This window comes from Abramis brama (assembly GCF_963993115.1).
Source record: "Abramis brama genome assembly, chromosome: 17".
NCBI lineage: Eukaryota > Metazoa > Chordata > Actinopteri > Cypriniformes > Leuciscidae > Abramis > Abramis brama.
Window position 1 is genome coordinate 4,408,615 of NC_139979.1, and position 22,931 is coordinate 4,431,545.

Here is a 22,931-nt window from a genome sequence, read left to right on the forward strand (position 1 = left end):
ATGGCGGGCCAGCTACACAGAGTAGGCCTATGGATACAAATGAAATACTCTTATATAGGCCTATAATCGCAGAACATGATGGTCCGTCACCGTCCGTGGATCATTCGTTCAATCGTTTTTTCAAATTAAAACCAAAAATAAAAAGATGAAAAACGACTTGTTTTTCCATTATTTATTTCCTGAACTAAAATGAAAAAACGAATAACGACAGGTTTTCTGATTTTCTGATTGTGCTCAGATCAAAAATAGAAAAAATTAATTACTGGATTAGATTAATTTAACACCTTAGGCATATATCAATGAAATCATTTTAAACAGATCAAGTACTACTGTGGTACTATTATTTTAATAAAGGTGTGAATAGCAATCATACCTCATTCGCTTACAGTCCGACTTTTGAACTTTATTCCTTTTTTTTATTATTATTTATTCGGGACACACACATACACACCTAAGGTTTAAGGAGGTCTGCGCGGGACTGTTTTTTTTCCGTCCCGCTCCCACAAGATTCTATTCAGCAACCGCTTAAAATACACTCGGTGTTCACCCGCTTTATTTCCCGACCTGACGGTCCGCAAAATTTAGATCTCGTTTCCATAATCTCACATTCAAATGTCTCTAACGGAAAGAATGAGATTAAGTAGCCTATAATAAATGCTATACAAAAATTGTGTTCGTGTCAATTAGGCTATTTTAACATTGTACTGTCAGCAGAGAAAAAAAATGCCACAGAAAAAAAGGTGGTCAGAATTAAGTGCGGATACGCTGTCAAAAGATGTCGGGAGTGGGCTATTGTCAGTCAGACCGCCCGCTCAGTCCAAAGTACACCAGAGTTCTGACCGCTACCGTCTTTTGACGCGCGAATGGACACAAAGTGGTCAAGCGTATAACTAGACGCGGCAGGCGCGAATTTGACGCGCTATTCGCGTCCGGTGTGAACGCACAGTTATACTTTAAAATGTAATCCCGCGCCGCATGATTTCACATTGTACAATGATTTCACACAGTATGACTACGCGACTACGGCTTTTCTCAAGTAGTGGAAGAGTTTTGTGCAGCATTTAGGACTTCCAAAATAATCCGGCGGGCCAGAAAATATTGCTGGCGGGCCAGTTTTGGCCCGCGGGCCGCCAGTTGTCGTTCCCTGCCTTAAACTAAACTTCTGTCCCTAAAGAACATTAACAAGACCTGAAAACGAACACTAGTTGAGGATTAGACTGAACTGGCTAAATGGAGATCATAAGTGCACTTTAGGCTATCTGATTTCTCAGAATAATACCAGGCTGTAGAGTTGAATGAGTCAACGATGATTACCTGCGCCAGGTACACAAAACCTGCTTTAAACAGCGGACAAAAGCAAAGCTGAAAGCCGACTCCAGCCCGTCTGCTCTCATTACAGCTGTACCAGTGTTTAATGACTTCATCAACTGTGGCGCGTTGTACAACGGTCACTAAGTGCTGAGCATTATTTACTGTAAACTATTATTGCTGGAGGACTCCTGAGGGACAGCCATCCTGCCACAAAACACGGCAGAGTAATAGTAGCAGTTACCCCTGCTGAATCGCCCATCAAACTTATTGGCTTCATCCCATGGCTGAGAGAACAATAACCATAAAGAACCATACATTTTTAAAGAAATTTGACACAAGTACACTGTAATAAAAAAAAAATATTTTTAATAAAAATGGTGGAAACTGACAATTACATATTGGCTGAAAAAATTACTTCAAAATAGTTATCCCCATGCAAAAAGATGCATTGTATTAATCATAGCTTAAGGTCTTCAAATAAAATTAAAAATGTATATTCATAACATATTTATTTGTGCTCAGTCAATCTATCAAGTCGAAGTGAAAAATCAGTGTTGGCTGAACAAGTCCTACGTAAAAAAACTAAAAAAACTGAATGCACATGCAAAAAATGTGCCCGAGGAAACCCGTTGGTATGGAGAATTCAAATGTGGATGCGCTGGAGAGTGAGTGAAGACCGAAACAAACATTCCCAAGAGAATACAAATATTCATTGTCTCAAGTTCCAAGACGTAATGATGAATAGTGAGCACTGAAATTATTCTCCAAAGTTTTTCTTTAGGACCTGATATAAAGTTTAAATGACATAGAATCGCGAGTTCATGCATTCATTGGTTTCATGATCTTGTTTTTTTCCGGTTACCACATAATTATCTGATGGTAGGCAATAGTTCCTATTTTCCTCATGTCATATATGTCTAAAATACTGTTTGATTGACTTCTGAGATGTAATTTGTGTGATATGTGCAGGTTTTTAACCTATGCATTGCAGTTTTTGAAAGTTTTCTTCACCACATCAAGACTTTTTGAATGCATTCATTCAGTGTTTTTCCTTATTATTTTCACCAAATATCCTGTGTTGGAACTGATTTGTTAATAAAGTGAAAAACAAAACTAAAAAACAGACATTATGGCATGGAACGCACATTTCAAAGTAGAATAACTGGCTGTAACATTGTTTTTCGGAGAAACAAGTATATAAACTTAGCACGTTTCCTAAATCTCTGCAAACATATTATGGTTTTTGTGCTTTAGTACAGTAAAAAAAAAAAAAAAAAAAAAAAGGACACACAACACCTTTAAGCTTTGTACTTTCTTACATTTAATATAAAACAAAAGTTTAAACTTTTTAATGCATGCATGTGTGTGTGTGTGTATATGCTGCACCGCTCGTCTTACAACAAACATCTCTTCTGCCCAGATCCCATGTAGGCCATATCAGACTGAAGGCCATCTATCAGTGTAAAAGCATAATGATTTGTTCTGAATAAAACATAAGAGGCTTAACCGAGACCTGATGGCTGTATGTCCTGCTGGAGCGTTAGGCACAATCCCAATCACAATCCCACAGTCAACGTCCCCTTGACCAGATCACCACCCGTTACCATGCAATCAGAAGGTTAAATCCAAACCGTGAAAGAAAAACACTGAGAAAATAGACAAAATATGGTGGTAGACTGATATTTTGGCTAGGAATACTACTGACTATATTGACTTATGAAAATAAATTCTGGAACACAACTATAGACAAAACTGGGATACGGTTTATAAAGTTAAGAAATAAAGAGAAGTAGAGATCTGTTATTGTAAATTGCTCCAATGCAATCTGTTGAACAGATGGGTGGAAAATAGCCATTCATTTTAAAAGTGCACTCAAAAAAATGGTTTTGTGTCACTGTTCTTTTTACCCAAATATTTTTTGTTTAAGTAACACATTTATTTTACCACCAAAACACTATTGTATTGCGTTTAATTAACTTAACCTGTATCATTTTCAATTTCCACTATACTTATCAATCGTTAAACTAATGTAAGGGGTTTAATTTCGCGATTAAAAAAAACCTGGATGTGACGATTTCCAACGTATAGGATGAAGACGGCGTGCGAAGAAGGTGCATGGCGTCAGAGCTAGAAGTATCAGCCAGGCAAGAACATATAAAGTTAATCTAAAGGCAAAGTCTTTCATTTCTGTTCGGAAAGTCTGTTCTGGGATGCTTTTAATATGTTAAATAAAGAAAAAGTCCTTAAAATAGACTAGCATTACATAAAAAGTAAGGTGTAATTTTAATGTCAGTTTAAACCAGGGGGGTTTAGGGTTTCGAGTAGGCCTACATGAGTTTATTTAACAAAAGAAATTGCATAATCAAATGTACAAATAAAACACCGCTTAGTCTTCACTGCATGAATTAATATACTGATTCTTATTAAAGTTACAAAAGTTATTCAGTCAAGAGCAGTGAGTGATTTCTCCTTGTCTTTTGTTGTTTGATTAACATTAAGCACACAGACGGAGGCAGGTTTATTATCCAATATATTATTACACGCACATTTTCATATATATATATATATATGTGTGTGTGTGTGTGTGTGTGTGTGTGTGTGTGTGTATTATTATATATAATTATACAATCAAAATGGCCACAAATTAGCACTATAGGAACATTTGGAAAAGTTTTCTTCCAGAAAACAGAATAAATCTGTGTTTTCAGTGCTGATCTTTATAGATATGTTCATACAAATACACAACAGTGGTCTCTATATCAAACCATATAAAAAGACAAAAAAAGAAGCAGATAAAACATTGTACAATTCATTAATCTACAGTGTAACCCATCAACAGTTCACCCATAATGAAACTCATAATCGACACAAATTGGCACTATTAATACTCTTATGACAAGCATCAGTACCTTCATATTGCAGTGACTTTCATTTGCCTAGGAATACAAGACAATAAAAATTCAGCACTGTCATAAAAACTACGACATCACTTCTAAACATCCAGTCAGCAAGAAAATTTCACTTTTAAACATGCCGGCCGGGTTGGCAGGTGGCACTACTAGTTCATCTCTCGCCTGAGTTTTATTGATCGGCACCTGGCTCTCCCTGCTGGACAAACCCATTTCAGTAATCATGAATTGAGTATATTTCAGAGCGTCTGAGCAAAGGCATCTCTCACAGAGAGATCGATGCTATTCACACATGCAGCTCTGTGAACGCTCTCACTGGGAATTAATGACTGTGTCTGGAGGAAGGAGAGTAAAGCAAAGAGGCAGAGATCCTCGGGAGAAGTGCACGCGACTGGGGAATTATGTAAAGACTGCATTCTTACAGTCTCTCTCCTGGGAAAGGAAGGAAGTTGTTGATTTTTGCAGGAAACTATGGAAATACAGACTGAAGGAATAAAACATTATTCTGTGGTGATCATGCAGTCAGACAAGTAGCCTACAACACATACTATACGCTCGCTTTCTTTAACACTAGAACTACCAAGTCAGTCATTTTGAATGTTTTAAAATTTTGCAATGTAATAACTTTGTTGAAATAAAACCCATGTAACTATAGGACCCTGACTTTTCCTAAATGTTTCTATATTTTATTCTATCATTGTTACTTTATTAAAATTACAAGACACAAAAGAGTTTTGAGTATTTCTACCTTGAATGGCCATAACAGTCATACTGACCGTGTGCATTTGCATACGACCGTATGCATACAATTTTCATGGTAATTTTACAGCATGATATTTTTGCTCGCTAAAACAAATATTGGTTACTAAATCAGTTCATTTTCTCACATTTTATTATATTTTCACATTATTTTCCCGTGACGGTCAGAATGACTGTTTTGGCCAGTTTGGGACATATGCGTTTCATATGTGCCCATAAAGGTTTTACCTATGCATTGAAATGCATATTGGCGATGTTTTTGTAAGTTATTGTATTGTAATTTCCATGGATGAATACATTTGTTTTCATTTTACAAAGAAAATAATAGAAAATTTATCACTTTCGACTTTGTATCTGTAATTACAATAGCTGTTCTGTGGTTGTCGATTAACTAATACATTTTCACATACATTAGAATTAAAATGCAGTGTTCTGATGTTTATTATTACCTATCCTAATATTACAGATCCATTTATTCTTAGATTTGATATAGCTTATTGAAATTATATGCAAATAATGTATGAGTGGTCAGAATGACTGCTATGGCCATCATAGTAGTTATAGTAATCAGGTAGTACTAGTGTTAAGGACATTCAAAGAGAGTCAAACCAGCTTTACTGTCATGATCAACAAGGTTTACATTGTCTACAGGCATTTGTTATGGTAACTACACTATCTGTAATTTTCACTCTTCTGCTTTAATATTTTCATCTGCAAGTCATAAGTGAGAAAAAGTCTGCTAAAGATGTTAAGACTAGGGCTGGGACGATACACCCATCTCCCAATTCGATCACGGAGATACTTGCGTGACAATACAATATATATCGTACGTATCGTACAATATGTAAACATCTGTTTAATATTTTAGAAATACGTGTACTATCAGTCAAAAGTTTGGAATGTTTTTTTGTTCATTAAACATTAATGCTGCATATATTTGATCAAATTCAGTAAAAACAGTAATTCTGTGAAATATTTTTACGTTTTAAAAGAACTGTTTAAAAAAAAAGAAGTGGCAAATCATTACTCCACTCTTCAGCATCACATGATCCTTCAGAATATTTCACAATATAGACATTACAAAAAAATAGCTAGATTGTTTCATTTAATACCATGTCAGCATCTAAGGCTATTTTTATGGCAAAAATTCAATTACAAAAATAAAAATATCATATAAATACAATAAAACCAAGCAAACAAACAAGTCATATTATCATTAAAAAAAATATGTAAATGTTTTAAAACATAAAAAAAATATGCTATTATTCCTAACTTTGACTGGCAGTGTTAATTTAAGTATTTTATGTTACACTGGTTGTCCTTTTCTTATATAAACACTTCACATATTTACATATAGGTTGACATTTACACAGATGACATTTGATCAGTCATTAAGTTAAATGTCAGTCTATTCCTCACATATACACCATCATATGACTTCAGAAGACTTGGAATGAGTCATATGATCTACTTTTCTGATGGTTTTTGTCTTTTTAAGAGCTTTACAGTAAAAATGCACCTTCGATCTATAGTTTTGCAGCAATATGCCTCTTTCTCTTCTATCCCGTCTACTTTCTGAGAACAAACCCCACCTGACCTGCATAACTGCTCATCTCAGTGTTCATGTGCAGTGTACCTGAAAATCAAATGTTCTTGAAACAGTCTCCGTTCAGATGGGGAGAACAGCCCATATAAACCTACTGAAAGTCAGAGAGTCAGACAAACAATGCAGTGAAAGTGGACAATTTACTTTTGTTTTGTTCTTGAGGCATGAAATCAGGAACTGGGAAATTTCAGAGCGGGTGCACTGAAAAGATGCATTTGCACAGCCTTTTTTAATGCAGCTCCAATGCAGAAGTATGTCATGTGTGTGCATGATCAAATGCAAAGGCCAAAATAACACCTGATTTCCCCAATTTTCTCCTTATCTGTCATTGGTTGGTCAAATAGATAGTCCCGTGCCCCAAACTCACCCTACTGGATGAGTCAAAGTTGTGATGCTCAAACAAACAGATCTATGTTTTGAAAGCATCACAGTCCATTTTTCATTTAGGAAGCCAAACTAACCATGACCATTAAGCCAATAAACAAAAGAAAAAAACAAAATAAATTCAGCTCTACACAAGAACCACACTTGGAAGTTGATTCTCATGCACAGTCAATAAATACAGTATACTATATATGCTGATAGTGAACAATAGAGACCGTGTTTGTTCATGATCTGAGGCTAAAGCTTAATATCTCCATTGCGTCAGGTGTCTTTATTAAACCTTTAATCACCACATCTCCATGAGATCCATGTCTCTGGCAGCAGACGGTCTCTCATCAGCAGCGGCGTCTGCGCAAGGTCTCGCGCTCTCACCGTGTGTGTGTGTGTATGTGTGTGACTGACGCAACCAGGATAAAATTAAATCGCTGAGACAATGACGAGCACACAATACCACAGGGTTCGGCCTGCAATTTCCCTTTTCATCCACAGTAAGGAAACTGATCAAGTTTGAGGGAGTGTAAAGAGAGCTGATCTGCGGACACAGAGATCATTGTCTGAACAGACATCTGGATAAAAAAAACACAAACCAGGCGGATGCAAAATAACAGATTATCAAAAAAAAAAGTTTTTATTTTTTTCCCCGAGGTCTATTTATATAAGTTTTATAGTATATAATACTACAGGTATAATATACATCAAAATCATCCATTATTGACCATTTTCCATTCTTGTTTTTTGCTGTTGTTCACACTGCCCCAACAAACAACAAAGATTTAAGTTCTTAAAAAAAAAAAAACTAGAAAAAAAAATGAACTTCATAGGCCCTAATTTAAGTAGCTGCCCTACTGCTGATGATAGTACACATAATACATTTTGACAAGGTGACAAGAAAATGACATTAATTCACAGAACTGAAATAAGGTGACTGCGGCGTTCCATTTTACACACACACGAACACACGTGAAGGTTTTCTGGGAGGTTTTAATCTGGATTGTGCCGTATAATCCCTCTGGCAAATAGATTTCAGCACAGCAACAGCTCAATGGAGCACGTCAATACTGTGTGCTTGAATGGCTAATTCAGAGTTTATCTATCAGTGGTGAGAGCAGGGCTGGGAAATATGGGCAAAAAAATGATAACGCAAAAAATTTTCATATCAGCTGATATCGATAATTATCACGGAAAATGTAAAATCTATATTTCTTTCAAGTTTAAAGGGAGATTTTTCCTGCTGAGTAAAAGTTTTAGAAACCAGACAGTTTATTGTGGAGTTAAACTTCTCTTTACTGACAGAACATGACAAAAACTTGCCAAAAAGTTGAACATTTCAGAAATGAGGTAAAATATTCAAAACATTTATGATAAGGGTTAGGGTTCAATGTTCAAAAAAGGTGAACAGTTCACAAATCTGAGGAAAAATATTCAAAACATTTATAATGATAAGGTTAAATTAAGGTTCAATGTCCAAAAAAGGTGAACATTTCACAAATCTGAGGTAAAATATTCAAAACATTTATAATGATAGGGTTAAGGATTAGGGTTCAATGTCCAAAAAAGGTGAACATTTCACAAATCTGAGGAAAAATATTCAAAACATTTATAATGATAAGGTTAAATTAAGGTTCAATGTCCAAAAAAGGTGAAAATTTCAGAAATCTGAGGTAAAATATTCAAAACATTTACAATGATAAAATATTTTTTACATCAAAATGTGCATGAGTTAACTTACGATTACCAACAGAATCGTTTTGGGTGTGGATTCATGTAAACACAGATATTGGATACCAGTCATGTCTAAAGTAAATGTAAACAGGCGGGACAAAAAACAAAAACGGATATGGTCAAAAGATCAGATCTGTGCGTTAAGACTTGCAGTGTAAACACAGCCTATATGGTATCTATGATAACTGTTAGAAAAACAGCAGCCTGAATACATTTTTACTATAAATACAAAATGCACAAATGCTACAGCTCAACAAGAAATACTGTAATTATATTCCATTACTCCTTCAATACAACATGTCCACATTAATAATACAATAACATTTATATATATACCATATTTTTTTTGTTATATTGCGATAATTTTCATTATCTTTTAATCACCCAGCCCTAGGTGAGAGACATTATGCACTTACATGGCCAGAAAGAAATAAGAAAACAAAATAAGACTACTGACACACACACACAAAAAACACGCATGAGCGATACGGTACGTTTGAAGGTCAGTCCTATTGATGGAGAGGCCGATTCAAGTGAGGGTCCAGAGAAGAGATATTTATAATTCATAAAGCTGTCAGCACAGACGAGCAGATGGACTGGGGAATAAAACGGCTGTTTAGTGTAAAAAATGTCAGAGGCATCCTACCGTAACTTATCGTAAACATGCTACATTTTGACAAGGTGACACAACGTCACCTTATAGGGTTGAATGAAGGCGAGGAAGCGGTTACCCTGATACTACATAAATTAACTTTTTCTTCCATGGACAACAAAAGGAGAAATTTACTGGATTCAACCACAAGCACTTTTCTTTACAGTCAATGTAAATGAGAACAGACGCTCTAAGTTATTTATATATTTTTATATATATATATATATATATATATATATATATATATATATATATATATATATATATATATATATATATATATATATTTTACAAGTATCCTAAAATTCACACGAGATTTCTTTGCTCTATCACCTAGCTCTAGTTAGCACAAACCTAGTGATGTTGAACACACACTGTGTATTCTCTGATTCTCAGACTATAGAGATGAGAACACTGAGGAAGAGAAAAAGTAACCTATTCAAATCACAGCAGGTTACCTGCACTTCCTGTTTACAGCTTACACAGGAAGTGACTAACTATCTGACCAGCATGTAAAACAACAAACCGCAGTTTGCTTTTTTAAAACAGCATTCAAGGTGATGATATTTTTTGAGCAATGCATCATCACCTTTAAAAGCCATTCATTTTGAAATCAGACAGAACTCAAACCCTATTCAGAGATTTCAGACAGGACGAGTTTTCCCAGAGGAGGTCATTTTAGTTTCACAAGAAACTGTGTGATTTCAATCTCGTCATATCGAACGCATCTGTGTGTTTTTCCCTCCTTCACACAACCACAACCAATTGAAATCACAGAGCAAATTACCCACTGTCTTTGGGAAAACTCATCACGTCTAATCCTGACTGGAAAGCCAATCAGATTGAAGAATTCTACTTTATGCAAAAAAAAAACAGGTAATGTGATGCGGCGATTACCAATGGGAGAGCAGAGTTGGATATCAGACCGAACTCAGACCACCTCCTCCAGGTAGTCTCGGGTTCGGTACCCCAGTGCGCACCCGGGTCCGCATGACAGCGTTCACATTAGCGATATTTCATGCGATCCGTGCCCCGTTCCGAACTAAACTGCCAGTGTGAAAGCACCCTTAAACGCAGCCCAGGGGATCTCAATGTCCCTGAGGTCCACTTGAAGAGTTTTGTTCAAAACCTAATCAAACACACCTGAACAAGCTAATCAAGGTCTTCAGGATTACTAGAAAGTTACAGGCAGGTGAGTTTGATCAAGATCAGAGCTAAACGCTGCAGGAAAAGTGGACCTCGAGAGCTAGAGCTGAGAACCTGACAGGTTCCCGTCTATCATGGACGAATGAAGAGGAAGCAGAATCACGAAGCACTTCACCTGAGTTTAAGGATCTTGTGAATGCAGATTAGCTGGTGATTATTCAGCAATCAGGAGACACTTGAGTGCAGCGCACCTGCCATAAAACCAAACCAGTGGGAAACTGAGAATCGACTGGCGGCGGCATCTAATGTGCCGTATGCAGTCAGTGAGAGAGACAGGACACTTACTTTCTCTGAGCGCGCAATTAACTAGACGGCATGAGCTTGTGTGCGCGCTGCATGCTTGTCTGCATAATTTGCATATAGAACTTTCCGGTCACTTCATCTGGCCAAAATGTCACTCTTACTTCATCTGAAAGGTACAAATCCAACCCATGGGGTGCAATTTGACTAAAATCAAGATAACAGTATTGAAGGAATAAATTAATACCTCGTCAAGAAGTACTCTCAGAGAGACGCACCAAAACAAATGCATACTACACATAGTATGCACATTTTCTGCATGCATAGAATACCTGGATGACCTACTAAATTTGTTAAAATAAGCAGTAAAAAAGAGCCTTTTTTAAAATCCCATTTGTTATGTGCATAGTAAATTGTGCATCATTGCAACGAATAATATCCTGGATTCCTGTAGCTGAAACCGTAGAGCATTGTGCTAGCAATGCCAAGGTCATGGGTTTGATTGCCAAGAAGGACATGAACTGATCAAACGCATACCTTTGGATAAAACTTTGGATAAAAGCATCTGCCAAATGCATAAATGTGCATAAGATTTAAAAAACAAAGAAACTCTATATGTAATAATGCTGTTTCCAGAACATCTGAATGGAGCAGCAGTAATGATGGATACAGTGCTGTGTGCCTGCCGTCTGCTCGCAGAGATAATCACACAACTTATAGAGTGTAATAAGATTAAATCCCTGCCTTCATGATGCACAGATGATCTAAACGTTCCGTTCACCTAAGCACTATGAGGTTCTCAACACTATAAAGGCCTGTGGAGGAACAAATCTAACAATCTTCAATAATAGACATCGTGCAAGAACACAATGTGGTGCGTTACAAAATAAGATACAGAGTCATATAAAAATGAGTGTCGCAACCGTTCATAAGCAGCTCTTCCTGCAAATGACAAGTCTATTTAAAGCTGCAAGTCTTCGCCAGCATTTTCACTTCTTAAAATCTACTTTTGCTGTGACATTAAGTTCCCTATGCTTCCTGTGCTTATATGCATAGTGTGTCCGATACAAAAATGCTTTTAATTGGGTGAAAAATCATGAGTATATACACAGAATCAGTCAGATAACAGTTGGCTAAACACAAACATGTTTCAAGGAATCTAATTTCATGTCTTTCCATCGACACTGATTAATCTGCTATCTATCCGCTGTTTAAATAAAAAACAAAAAAACACTAGTTTACTCCCATTATAATCATTAAATCTCATGCAGATGGCACCACATACTTTATCTGCCTGTCCTTGAAAAATTATTTTAATGATTTTCACTAGTGACTATTCATAATAATAATAGCTCTGCTGATGTTCTCCATCAGTGTCCATTATTAGACCTAATATCCATGGCAGAATATATATATATATATATATATATATATATATATATATATATATATATATATATATATATATATATATATTCCCACAGAAGTCTTCTTTTGAGAATAAACAGATCCATAGGGTCTGTTCTGCATCTGATTTTGATGCGTCCTCTTCCTGTTTATGCCCACAGGGAACCGGCTGTTCCTTTGTACCTTCTGTCCTGCAAGTCACTCAATACCGAATCTTCCAAGGTGGTTCAACTCCACAACCACAATGATTTTCTGCAGGAGGACAAATTGCAATTTGATTATGATTTGTGTTCCACTAAAGAAATAACAACAAAAGAGTTGCAAAATGACAAGAGGGTAATTGAATAATAAAAGTTCTTGACCAGGTTTAGAGCTCTACAAATGCTGACAAGCAATATATCAGGCTAGAAAAAAACCATGGCTCATTGAATTTTCCCTGAGCAAATCAGAGTCATGATGCTCCACATTTTCGGTCAGCCTGTATAATAAACCTCTCCATATGTACAAAAGTCCAAACTTTTAGCTCTGCAAATACCTTTAAAAAGAATGTGGAGTCAGTCATGCCTCGGCAAGAGATTCAAAATCACCAGCACTTGTTAAAACAAGCCTGTGATGAGACCCTGTGTAGTTGCTGTTAAAGCGCAGCACAAATATGAAGCAGGACTATAGTTGGGCGATAAATCTGTGACTAAATTAGAGATGCATCTTGACATTTACATATTTTCTCAAACTCAAAATGATACTCATATAAATTTTGATTTTTAAAAAAAATCCAGACACGTTATGAGTTATTACTTAAAATGTTGTGATTAACTAGAGCTGGTTGTTTGAACTAGTGTGAATCTCAACATAAACAAAAAAAGTCAAGAACATCTCTGGGTTATATTTCACCTGAAAATAAACAATGAAATATTTGACACAAAAAATAGGGCCTATTACTAGGACTAGATTTTTATATCACAACAATTAAGCACATTCCCTCAAATGACCAATTACATTTATGCATTTGACAGATGCTTTAATCCAAAGCAACTTTTTTTTGTCAAAAAAATTAATTTGCATTTGCAAAATATCGGTCCAATCATGGCAGTGTGTTGTTATACTGCATTTAATTTATTGCTAATGATATAAATAAATAAACAAAAAAACTTTTTTGCCTAATATTGCAGATGACTATGAATGCAATGAACAGCAAATCGATACTACTACTCACTGTGCATCAATGATATGGGCAGTGCATGAAGGCCTTGGACGATTCCCTGTCTATCTGATTTAAAGCGGTCTGTTAGAGACGCAGTGAAAAAAGTAAGACCGGATTGATGTCCATGTCAAATGTGCAGGACACAGCAGCGGGGTGGGACATTGACTATCGATTACTGGATCCAGGGGCGATGTTTGCGCATGCACATAGACTTCATAAAGCATCTCGTATGTGTGAAATCTTCCCGACGACCCAGTCACACTGAATCTGTGACGTGCTGACGCAGAAGCATCACCAGCTGCCGAAGAACACACGGAGAAGGACAAACTTGGACTGAGCTGATGGTATACAAAGCGTGACAGTAGAAATTAGTTAATAAACAGAGATTGTGCTACACTGCTTATACAGCATTAGATGTATTTGCATATTAGGCATTTTGCATAATTAGCATGCAAGTATAGAAAATAGGCTGAAACTGCTCGCAGTGCTCCTGGCATGTGTGAATGCCGTCACCTGTTAAAATAAATGGCTTAAAGGGATAGTACACCCAAAACTCTCGTCACTCTTGTCATTCCAAAACCATATAACTTTATTTTTCTTCTAACTTTTTTTCTTCCAAACACTTTATGACTTTCGTTCTTTCTATGATATTTAGAAAAATGTTGGCGTCCAAACAACACTGGACCCCCCACTCACTTTAATTGTATGCGCACACACACACACACACACACACACACACACACACACACAAAACAACACTTGAGGAATTCTTCAAAACATCATCTTTTGTTTTAAGAAAGTCATACAGGTTTGGAATGGCATGAGGGTGAGTAAATGATGACAGAAATGTTCATTTTTGGGTAAGGTATCATTTTAAATGTTCCAGAGGCCTTAGGTACCAACGTGTGTGTGCATGTGAGAGATATATGCGAGTGGCGCAGAGATTGTTGAAAGCTCTTTGAGCAGCGAGTGGAACGGAGCCAGTCCTGGGAGTAATGCAGAAGGGAAGGGAGGCGGTTTATCCATTAAAGAAGTGGAGTTTGAACTGCTGCGGCAGCAAACCAGCCATCCAGACTACTGACCCATTCCCCAAACAGAGTTCAAGTTCGAGCTACGCTTAATGCATCGTTTCCCTGATGTCAGCCGATTCCCCATGAGAATATGTCTTTTGCTCCCCATCTTTGCTCTAGTTATCTGGTGATATTCATTACATGCGAAATGAATTGCTGAATAATAGTTTTAAAATCAGTGCAGAGCAGCAGTCTGAACTGATTCACTAAAACCTTAAAAGCCCATCAACACAATAACCTACCCTAACTATAATGATAACGATATGATCATTTATTATAAGTGCCGTGCGTGCTGCAATATTGTAGTTTCCCCACTTTAAAGGGGACCTGTTGTGCAAAATTCACTTTTAAACGGAGTTTGAACACAAATCTGTGTCGGCAGTGTGTGCACAATCACCCAATAATGGTAAAAATCCACACACCCATGCTTTCTGTGGAAACGGCCCCATACTGTTTCTCCAGTTTTGCTGTTGCCAGAGTATCCGAGGCACGAGCTGTAGAGGTACAGCCCTCTTCTGGAAAGGGGGGTGGGGAGCAGCAGCTAATTTGTGTTTAAAGATACACAAATAAAAAAAAATATGTTTTTGCTTCCGCCCAAAAAGGGGCATTTTGGGCTTGGTATGATAATTGATCTGTGGGGTATTTTGAGCTGAAACTTCACAGACACATTATATTACCTCTTGTAAAAAGGGGCATAATAGGTCCCCTTTAAATGCTAAAGCTCTTTAAAAAAAATTATATAAGTGATTATATTATGTGGAGTCTGCTATTCTTTTACATTTAGAACGATTTTGAACTATCCTTATCGTCCTTGGTGTGAACATGCCTTAACTCTGTTTTAAAAACAAAAAGGATATATGCAAATGTTTTTTAGATTTTTTTTAAATAGTTTGTCAGGCTTCAATAAACTCTTCCATTTAATTATTATTATTATTATTTTTTTTGTCTAATGACAAGATCTTGTGTACATTGATAACACTTTGTGCATGCATGTTCTCAGTGTTCTCATATTAATATTAATAACGTAATATTTATCAGCCAGATTGGTATTGGACGATCACAAACAATATTAAAATATTTGTTATCTCTATATTATCTGTATCTCTAAGTTAACTAACTTGCAGTCTTGAGTGAATGTGCTTGCACTTTGGACATCTGTGATGGTCTGCATTCAGGTGCAAAAGCATGCAATGGAGATATGTATGCTTTGCTTTCATTTCCTCAGTCACACACTGTCCATCAAAACAACGCTGGACAAGACCGCTGATGATGCACAGTGTTTTGTAAGTCATTTACATAAGGTAAACATTGACAGACGATTGGTCAACTAGTAAAAATAAGTAGATGTGGAAGCCTAAGACATATCAACTATATGCCAACATGTGCTACCACCATCAAAAACAGAAACGTTAGTGCACAATAGCAATCATTCACCAGCTTGTAGGCGAAGCCGTTCCGGTAAAGAGAGCCGCACAAAGCCTGTTGAGTCAAAGTCAAGTCAGAGAAAAGCAGACAGCAAAGGGGAGCCACAACAAACACTTCCTGGCTTTCATTTAAAGTGAGAGTGAAGCAGGGGGAAGGCAGTGTGTATTTAATGTACACACAGTTTGGCTCACTCTCTATTTATGTGTGTGTTTTACTGAGTGTGGACAGTATGAACATGGACCACGTGTCAGGTGGCCTGAGCTCATGCATGACCGGCAGAGGATTTTTTTTTTTAAACCAAACGACTGGATCTGGTTTCATTGGTGGTTTGCAGTGTGGAAATGGTCTAGATCTCCGTCAACAGATTTGTAGGACATCAGAGCTTTAAAAGACAACATGAAGTTAAAACTAACCGCATTTATTGTCTATATAAAAAGTGTTTGCTCTTATTGCACTTAACTCATCAGTGCATGGCTAGCTTGAAAGCAGATTTAGTTTTTGGTGTGATACCAGCACACAATGCATTACAAATATAGTTTGGAAATCTTTTTGGATAAAACTGGTTTTATATTACATATATAATATGTTTAATAAAACGAGAAGAACTGAACATGGTTACAACTCTTAGAAATTAAACACATTCACTAGAAGTGATAGTCCTCTCTGATGTCAGCTCATTAAAAGAGTGTTTTCAATCTTGTGTGTGTCAATACAGCAAGATCTCTTTCAAAACTGTATTACACTGATCAACACTGAAACGTGCAGAACTACACTGGTTTTTCTATACAGTTCTCAGTCTCTTTTTACACTTCAAGTCACACAATTAAAATAAGAAGTTCAAATAGAGATCTAGATAATAATCATGACACGACACAATGATTTTGCCTCCAGGTTTGAGGCACATCTCCACATATGGTAAGCCTGTTATAGGAAGGATTCCCCTGTGCTTTTTGATAACAGAAAATGAACAAGTCTCATTTCCCCTATAAAAACTCCCTTCTTGATCTCATCCACAGTCGGTTAGAAGTCATACTCAGCCAACGTTTAAAGATTAACTACAATCACCAGTAAGAGCCTGTTAGAGAATTAAAGTTCAATCCAGGCCACAACGACTGGGGATATTCCATCCATCCCAATAACTGACGGCCTCACCTGCCTTTCCCACTGGATTTGAATATTCCAGAGTCTGTGTGTAAGAAACAAAGAAGGGCCCATACAAAACATCAGCGGCAATCTCACAAAAACACGTACAGGCCATATTTCACTTCAATACAAGAGAACAAATGAGGTATACTTAAAGAATATTGTACAACCATTATGATTTTTTTGCTCTGAGACATTATTTTACATGACATTTTGCCTCCAAAATCATGCATCTGGACATTTTACTTTTAGGTAAAGCTTTCCTGTAACTCAAACTGTAAAGCATGGTGCTATCAACACCAAGGTCATTGTCATGAACTGAAAGATTGTATGAATGCATGAATTGTAAAAAATGAGAACTGAGTCAAATGTGAAGAGAATTATAAGGGTAATGAGAACTGTGAGTCAAATGTGCATAATGCAAAACAAAACTTGTTGATATGATGACCAGAACCTGTTCTGGACAGTTTTCCTGAGAATCGGCCATTATGACCGCTCTTTATGAATCAGATTACTGAACAGGTTCTCAGAAACACAACCACACAAAGACCCGCATGACGACTGAACTAATCAGAAATAAATTATCACTCGCATGCATCTACAACCACAACAAGGTTCCTCAGAACATGTTGCAGTCTCTTACCATACCACTGTTGCACCAGCATGTTACCATGCATCTGTAAAAAAAACCAGCTTGCACATAACTGCACAAAATATAGAACAAAAGGTTCATCACATCCTTCAATAAGCTCACCATTTTGATTCAACTAAAACATATTCTTTCGTCACTATTGGAAACCACTAGGTTGGTTTAACCTTATAGGTGGTGGTGTGACCTAGTGGTTACCTAAAAGTTGAAGGTTCAAACTCTACAAGGGTTGATACATTAATTATTTCCATTGTGAACTTGATCATGACATAAGCTGGGAAGTAGAAAAATAACAAACATGACCTTGACACCTAAGTTTAACAACCTCTCAAACGTATTATATACACAGTGCTCTTACACATTTGCACTGATATAAATATAAAAACGCTGATGGACATGGACATTACATGTCGACCACCCATGTTTACAAGGATTAAAACAAGTTAAAGGGATAGTTCATCCAAAAATGAAAATTCTGTCATCATTTACTCGCCCTAATGTTGTTTCAAACCTGTAACGTTATGAGTTTTTGAACACACAAAAAAGATAACGTTATTCTGAAGAATGTTGGTAACCAAACAGTTGATGGACCCCATTGACTTCCATAATATTTTTTTCCAAATATGGAAGTCAATAGGGTCCACCAACTGTCAGAATTTTCATGTTTGGGTGAACTATCCCTTTAAGTATGTCATATAAACTACCAATAACTGTTACCTCCAAAGAGATGAGGCGACAGGTGAGCAGGTAAAGATCCGATCAGCAGTCTCGGGGTGCCGGTTGACCGCTCTCTCTCTCCGCCGTTCTCCTCCGGTGTGCTGTTACCGGACTCTTGAGAGCTATACGCCCCGGAGTTCGGTATATTAATGCTCGACTGGGGTCGCACGCCCGGGCCACCAGTGCCACCCCCCACGGAGCGCGTCCTGGCGGCGATATAGTGAGAAGCCACTGCCGCTGATGATGATGATGATGATGATGAAGTAGCACCTGATGTGCTGTGCGCGTGATATCTCATCGCAGCCGTTCTGCCGCTAACGTTACTCGACGGGAGATCCGAGCCCGAGTACGCTCGCGTGCGCCCGTTGGCAGCGGGACTGCTCTGTTTGGCGCCCATGCCAACCTACACTTCCCTCCGATTTTAATTATTAAAGACAAACAAACAAACTCGCCTGTTACATTTGACTCGTCCGACGTCACGCGCGCGTCAGCGAAACTTTTACGAAGGCTTTTAAATCGCTGTCAGCGTGAAGTTGCGGGTGTCCGCGCTTGTTTTTGCCTCATGCGCTGTTGTTTTCTAACTAACGTCCTCTGTTCCATGTTGTGCGTGAGAAAGTAACGCTCTGACGCGACGCTTCCCTCCTAAACGCCGCGCCGATCGCTGTTGTGTTCGCGGCGGGCGGTTATTACACAAACTGAACGTGTTTAACTGCCGTACGTGCAGAGTGCGTAAGCGAGCCGGGGGCGGGGCTTGCCGAATGACGTCATAATCTCGTGAAATAAGCCCTAGCTGGGCGCTCCCTCAATATAGTCATATTAATACATAACACATAAATATTTTATTCCCAACAAGACTAAAGAAGTCCACTTTAAGCTATTGTACAATATATACCCTGTAAATTTGACTGTCTAAATCTGTAGATAGACCTTTTGTAGTGAGGATGAAACATGCAAATGAATCATTCTAGTATGCATTTATTCTTTTCTTGTGAATTAATTCAGAACGTTTGGTCCAATTCTTTTTCTCCTATCTAGTTAGAATCCCTATTTTTGCCCAAATGTTTCATTTAAAATATAATATTTGCTACAATAGGCTACTGACTCTTCCAACAATTCCAATGACTAGCTTAATATCACAACATTCACATTAGCCTGTGTTCAGGCTCATATGAGACTGATTAAGACACACACACGCACTGTTATTGTTTTTGAATGTGTATGATTATCTGGCTAATTCTTCTATCTATGCATGTTCCTCCATAATTTTGCATGCAGATATTCTTGTGTTGTTTGTCCCATCTGGAGACGTTTACGTGACAGAGTGGACAAGGAACCTCGCCTCACGTCTATAAAGAGCATTAGGCAATAACCCTGTGCATTCATGCCAAAACAACCCACTGGAAACACACTTGAGTGAATGTGAAAACATTCCCAGTGAATTGTACTCTGAAGTATTGAAAAGTAAACTTCTGCTTTAGAAACAGTCCTACAAAGTAAACAGACTATATGGGAGGTTTTCTCATTAAAGTACAACAAATTTGAGTTTTTGTTTATAGACTGATCACTGACCATGGTCACACTCAAGTTCGTCCATCTTTAGGGATGATTGTATCTGAATTGTTTTGCTTGCTTGAGGTCAGTGCGATTGAGACTCTTTGCCAGGATGAATGGCCATTGTGGAGACCAATTACATTTTACATTAAAACTGTAAAAGTAAAATTCATTTGATTCGGTTGTTGGCTCAGTAGATTCACAAGGGTTTTATAACATCTTCTGAAAAAGAAAATCATATCAGAGGGATGTTATTGCATTGTCAAGTTATTGCATGTTGATGAAAGATTACAAAGATAACCTTTCTTTGGAACATCATACAGATGAAGCATTCACAATAAAGCAGAGCTGGAAATATACGGCACAGATTTGTGAGTTGGCAACTGTTGTGTGAAAACTGTTGTGTGAGAGCGGCAAAGAGGAGAAATGAGAAGCGGAGAACTCATGCATGAATTTGCACAAACATTCACACTAACAAATGAACACTCAGAGAAAAATTCTTACATATTCCATCAGAATCAGATTAGAATTGACCAGATCAATACTAGAATGCATTACACGGTCTACACGAGGTCAGGGGTCAAGACTAACATTCTAAGAACTTTAGCTAACGTTCTAGCAAGGTTCTCTTTCAGAAAGTTAATAACGCTCTCAAAAATTAGCACAAAAACATATACATCATGCATGGAACGTATTTTTTTTCGTAACGTTATTTAAATGTTACTACTATCTAAATGTTATCTAAATGTAATGTTCAGAGAACATTAAAAAAATAACATTCTCATTATGTTTGAAGAATAATGTTTCCTTAGCGTTCACATAAAAAATAAAAAAAACTCCTAGAAAAAAAGTTTTTTAAAACATTAAAAATTTTACTTTTTGAATGTTCTCTGAACATGGGGACTTTATCAGAACATATTTTTTGTTAGCTGTGTTTTATAAAAGATGTCAATGCAAAACACATTTCTTTCATTTGAACCCAGTCATGGACAGAACGGTCGCTTCTCCCAGCTGTCACAGTGTAACATCTTTAATCTGTACATACAGTATTCATTGGTGTATCTATTTTGTTTCTTGCACAAAGAGACTTACTGGGGAAAAGCACACAACACTCACTGACACTGTCATCGATCATGTGACATAAATGGGTGAACTTTCAACTTTTCCACTCTCTCATTCTGCTGTGCATTCCTGCAGGAAAATGTGGAGGAATTTCCTGGAATGTCAGCTGTAAAAAACAGAAAAAGAGAAATTTATCACAATAACCAAATGCATTTCCAATATGGCTATCTCAGTATAAAAACACTAGAAATATTTCTGTGGTGGACCTTTACAAACTATTTTCATATACGCTATTCACAAATTAAATAAAGGGTAGATTATACTTGATTTATATTTTTTTGTACTTAACTTGAATACTGCATTTCAGTGTGTGAGATGTAATGAATCAGAAGTGTTTGAGAGACAGAGTGTTTGAACTACAGCTACTGCTGAAATTAAAGCAATGCATTTAATTAATTAAAGCCATCGACTGTAATGTTAATAGTCCTTCTTAAAACAACTGCTGCATGCTTAATTTAAAGTTTAACAATTTAAACAGGATTCAGAAGGCAAAAAAGTTATATATTATATTTTTGTATACTCAAAATTTGAGTAACATTTTGAAACAGGACCCAGCTCATCATTTGCCTGAAGTCTGAACAGTTTAAAAACCCCTGGAAATAATAGGCTAATGATAATAAATCAAAACTTGAGTCATTCTTGAACTTTTATTAACTTATATTACAGAAACCCCATATGAATACATAACTCACGTTATATTTCAAAGTAAAAACCAAAGGACACGACCTCAAGAATCAGATGAAATATGAGACAATATTGCCGCCTGCTGACTATTAGTAGAACTGCAAAACAAACCCGTTTAAAGGGATAGTTCATCCAAAAATAGAAATTCTGTAAATATGTACTTATCTTCATTACAAACCTGCATTAGTACAATCAATACAAAAAATAAATACAAAAAAATGTCAGGGAAGGTAACGGACATTATAAATCGTTTTGCGATTGTTGCTGCACATATTGTCATGTAATTAATTATTGTTTGTTGCTTTGCAATGTTTGGCAGATTTTATTATTTGCTTTATATTTAATTGAGAGTAACTGTAGGAGGGGTACAAAGATAAATAACCTTTATTTCCTGTAAAGAGAGCTATAAATAGCAGCAGGAATTCAAGAAGTGAAAGTGAACATACAGTGTTTTCATTCAACCACTTACAGTTTGTCCTCAACCTTATATTTGAAAATATCATTCTACAATATTTCATCCATCAGTTACCAATGATGACTGAATACTGATTATAAACAATGTTCTCTGAATTTCGATGTGTAAGGACAGAAACATACGATAATTTAAGTATGAAAAGACAAATATTTGTAAATAATATGTTTAGGGCCTAAGGATTGTTATAGGCCAGTGTTATTTTAGCATCATTGAGATACGATTGTAGTTTCTATTCATATTTTTAATTAGTTTTATTTTTATGTTTTCAATTTAATTTTAGTTTTAATATGTTTTTTCATAATTTTGGCAAGTGGCCCGCTCACGTTACTGGAAGATATTGATTGACAGCCGGGTCCCCCTATCGCATTTTACTACTTTTAGTCTGATCGCATTTTAATTTTTTGCGAATTGATTTGAATAAATAATGACAACAACATATTTGACTGATCATTAAATAAATGTTTGAAACGAACAATGATGAATTTGGTGTAATTTGTTTCGAATTGGGACTGGGGAATCCCCGGGTGAACATGCACATTGCGTGCAAAACAGTAAAAAACGTTGAACTTGAGACAGATATGGAGTCGTCAAATTTTAAACACAAAAGTGGCTTTCAAAAGCGCAAACGAAAAGAGGAATTTGATAAATGAATTAATAAATTACCAAAAATAGGAAGCTTCTTTAAAAAGATGACACAG

General features: G+C 36.7%; 1 protein-coding gene across 1 annotated transcript in view; it reads right to left on the minus strand.

Annotated features, from left to right (window-relative positions):
* The window catches only part of znrf2b (zinc and ring finger 2b), a 45,076-nt gene extending 25,935 nt beyond the window's left edge, over positions 1–19,141 (minus strand). The window contains exon 1 of the mRNA XM_084089642.1: positions 18,402–19,141. Coding sequence (XP_083945768.1) covers positions 18,402–18,798 — 397 coding nt within the window. The 5' untranslated portion in view covers positions 18,799–19,141. The remainder of the gene's footprint in view (positions 1–18,401) is intronic.
* Positions 19,142–22,931: the final 3,790 nt, after the last annotated feature.